Genomic DNA, 3,387 nt, shown 5'->3' on the forward strand with positions numbered 1-3,387 from the left:
AGATAATAATAATCACAGCAATGCAATGTATGATATCACTACAGGTCCCACTAAACTAACTACAAAGTATGATACTACTACAGGTCCCACTAAACTAACTACAAAGTATGATACTACTACAGGTCCCACTAAACTAACTACAGTGTATGATATCACTAAACTAACTACAGAGTATGATACTACTAAACTAACTACAGAGTATGATATCACTAAACTAACTACAGAGTATAATACTACTAAACTAACTACAGAGTATGATACTACTAAACTAACTACAGAGTATGATATCACTAAACTAACTACAGAGTATGATACTACTAAACTAACTACAGAGTATGATACTACTAAACTAACTACAGAGTATGATATCACTAAACTAACTACAGAGTATGATATCACTAAACTAACTACAGAGTATGATACCACTAAACTAACTACAGAGTATGATACCACTAAACTAACTACAGAGTATGATACTACTAAACGAACTAACCTACAGTATGGTCTTACAGTATGCTACTAAACTAACTATTAGTATGGTAGTATGCTACTAAACTAACTATTAGTATGCGTATGCTACTAAACTAACTACTAGTATGTTACAGTATGCTACTAAACGAACTAACCTACAGTATGGTCTTACAGTATGCTACTAAACTAACTATTAGTATGGTCTTACAGTATGCTACTGAACTAACTATTAGTATGGTCTTACAGTATGCTACTGAACTAACTATTAGTATGGTCTTACAGTATGCTACTGAACTAACTAACCTACTGTATGATCTTACAGTATGCTACGACCGAACTAACCTACAGTATGGTCTTACAGTATGCTACTGAACTAACTATTAGTATGGTCTTACAGTATGCTACTGAACTAACTATTAGTATGGTCTTACAGTATGCTACTAAACTAACTATTAGTATGGTCTTACAGTATGCTACTAAACTAACTATTAGTATGGTCTTACAGTATGCTACTGAACTAACTAACCTACAGTATGGTCTTACAGTATGCTACTGAACTAACTATTAGTATGGTCTTACAGTATGCTACTGAACTAACTATTAGTATGGTCTTACAGTATGCTACTGAACTAACTATTAGTATGGTCTTACAGTATGCTACTGAACTAACTATAGTAACAGAGCTACAATAGTATGGTCTTACAGTATGCTATGCACTGAACTAACTATTAGTATGGTCTTACAGTATGCTACTGAACTAACTATTAGTATGGTCTTACAGTATGCTACTGAACTAACTATTAGTATGGTCTTACAGTATGCTACTGAACTAACTATTAGTATGGTCTTACAGTATGCTACTGAACTAACTATTAGTATGGTCTTACAGTATGCTACTGAACTAACTAACCTACAGTATGGTCTTACAGTATGCTACTGAACTAACTAAACTACAGTATGATCTTACAGTATGCTACTGAACTAACTATTAGTATGATCTTACAGTATGCTACTGAACGAACCATCACCATGTCATGTCGTCTATTACCTCTCTGTAACGTCCTGATATCCACCCTTGCCTAACCTTCCCCCTATGATCGCCCTGAGACATGCAAAGCAAAGCGGCTCCTCTAACTTGACCCGTAGACAGACACCTGTGAGAACGTATCCACTAAATCAAAGGGGAATGTGTTAAGGCGCTGGAGTAAAATCACATATGGCAACAAAGAAATGCCTATTTTTTTTTTTACAAGCCAGTCATCATTTACATGCTACGCTGTCAACATATTTTGACAAACAAAAAAAACTATTTGGAGGACACTAAAAGCTTCCAGTTAATTTGCGGGGTCAGTTTTGATATTCAATTTATAAAATGGAAAGAGCTGCCTTGGCTACACACTTAAAGCCAGCGCTATCATTCAACAATGAATCTTTTAGATAAAGGATGGATGTTTTGATAGGGTTAATGTCATTTGCAAAAAACTGCAACAATAACTCAAAAAAACTGTCAACAAGTAAAATGTGCAACTCACCCGTGGACCAGTGGATTTCTGAGCGGACGCCCGAGGGAGAAGACACACCAACAGAAGTACGAAATAATGAGAAAAAGTTACAAAAACGAAGCTTCGGATGAACATCATTGACTGTCGCAGTTGACTATAAAAAGAGTGAGTTTGTGTAAATGAGTTCGTTCTTAAACTATCAAGTCAACTGGGGACTGATGCCTAAAACACGTTTCACCAACAAACAAAAAAAAAACTTGTAAATGGTAAGAAAGAGCTTCCACCAACAACAACCCCTCTCCTCCACAGTTGTTCCTTTAGTTGCTTATTGAAGATGCTGAGAGAATGGACAGTATATTCACATAGTGTCACCGGTAGACTGGATTTTTATGCGCTGACGGTCACCATAGTGACAGATTTGATCCACAGCGTGCTGACCAGCTGATTATCCTGATTTGTAGACTACAGGTTAAAGTACCGTTCGCTGCATCAATTGTAGCTGACTTTATAAACGGGGGGGGGAATAGCGGCATTGACTGACACTTTGTAGATCCAATAACAGCTGCGAACAAGGGAAGGAGACTCCGCCCCGTTAATAGACGACTAATTTCTCACACCCACCAGTACAAACGGCCCTAACAGACAGACAGACAGACAGGCAGGCAGGCAGGCAGGCAGGCAGGCAGGCAGGCAGGCAGGCAGGCAGGCAGACAGACAGGCAGGCAGGCAGGCAGACAGACAGACAGACAGACAGACAGACAGACAGACAGACAGACAGACAGACAGACAGACAGACAGACAGACAGACAGACAGACAGACAGACAGACAGACAGACCAACTTTTTTTTATTTGTTTATCTCAACCTGTTTTTATCTGTTATAAAAAAAATGTTTTAAAGAATGCCCTAATAAGTGACATTGTATTTGCGGTTCTTTATGTTTATTTGTTGTTTACCCTTAATTATTATTATATGTGTGTGTGTGTGTGGGGGGGGGGGGGGGGCTGACAGGACACAATCAGCTATCTATATCCTCTTCTTGTTCTTGTTCTTCGTCATTTCTCATAATTCACCTCTTTATTTCCCCCTCTTCTATCCTGGATTTAGCTCCGTCTGAAAGCAGCACGCGGGATAGACTGAGCCGCTGTGTGATGTCAGTGTGCATGCAAATGGTAAACACAGCATCAAATTACAGACACTAAAATGCGTGCACACACTCGTTTCTACAACCATATGTGCCTAAAGAAAGACCCCCGCAAAAAATATATATATTCAAAGATTGTAGATTATCATAAGGGAAGATTGAAGAGAGAGAAAAAGTGAAAGAGAGAGAGGTTGAGAAGGAGTGAAATAGAAAGAGACAGAGAGAAAGAGAGAGAGAGAATGAGAGAGAGAGTGTGATTGAGAGAAAAAGA

General features: G+C 38.3%; 1 protein-coding gene across 16 annotated transcripts in view; it reads right to left on the minus strand.

Moving 5' to 3' along the window:
* Window positions 1–2,471, minus strand: part of smoc1 (SPARC related modular calcium binding 1) — a 139,873-nt gene extending 137,402 nt beyond the window's left edge. For all 16 annotated transcript variants that reach the window (XR_006761546.1, XR_006761550.1, XM_045706584.1 and 13 more), the window contains exon 1: window positions 2,004–2,471. Coding sequence is in view for 14 of the 16 variants with exons in the window: in XM_045706584.1 (XP_045562540.1) it covers window positions 2,004–2,111 (108 nt within the window). In the remaining 2 variants the exon portion in view is untranslated. The remainder of the gene's footprint in view (window positions 1–2,003) is intronic.
* Window positions 2,472–3,387: the final 916 nt, after the last annotated feature.

Source organism: Salmo salar, chromosome ssa01 (assembly GCF_905237065.1).
Source record: "Salmo salar chromosome ssa01, Ssal_v3.1, whole genome shotgun sequence".
Taxonomy (NCBI): domain Eukaryota; kingdom Metazoa; phylum Chordata; class Actinopteri; order Salmoniformes; family Salmonidae; genus Salmo; species Salmo salar.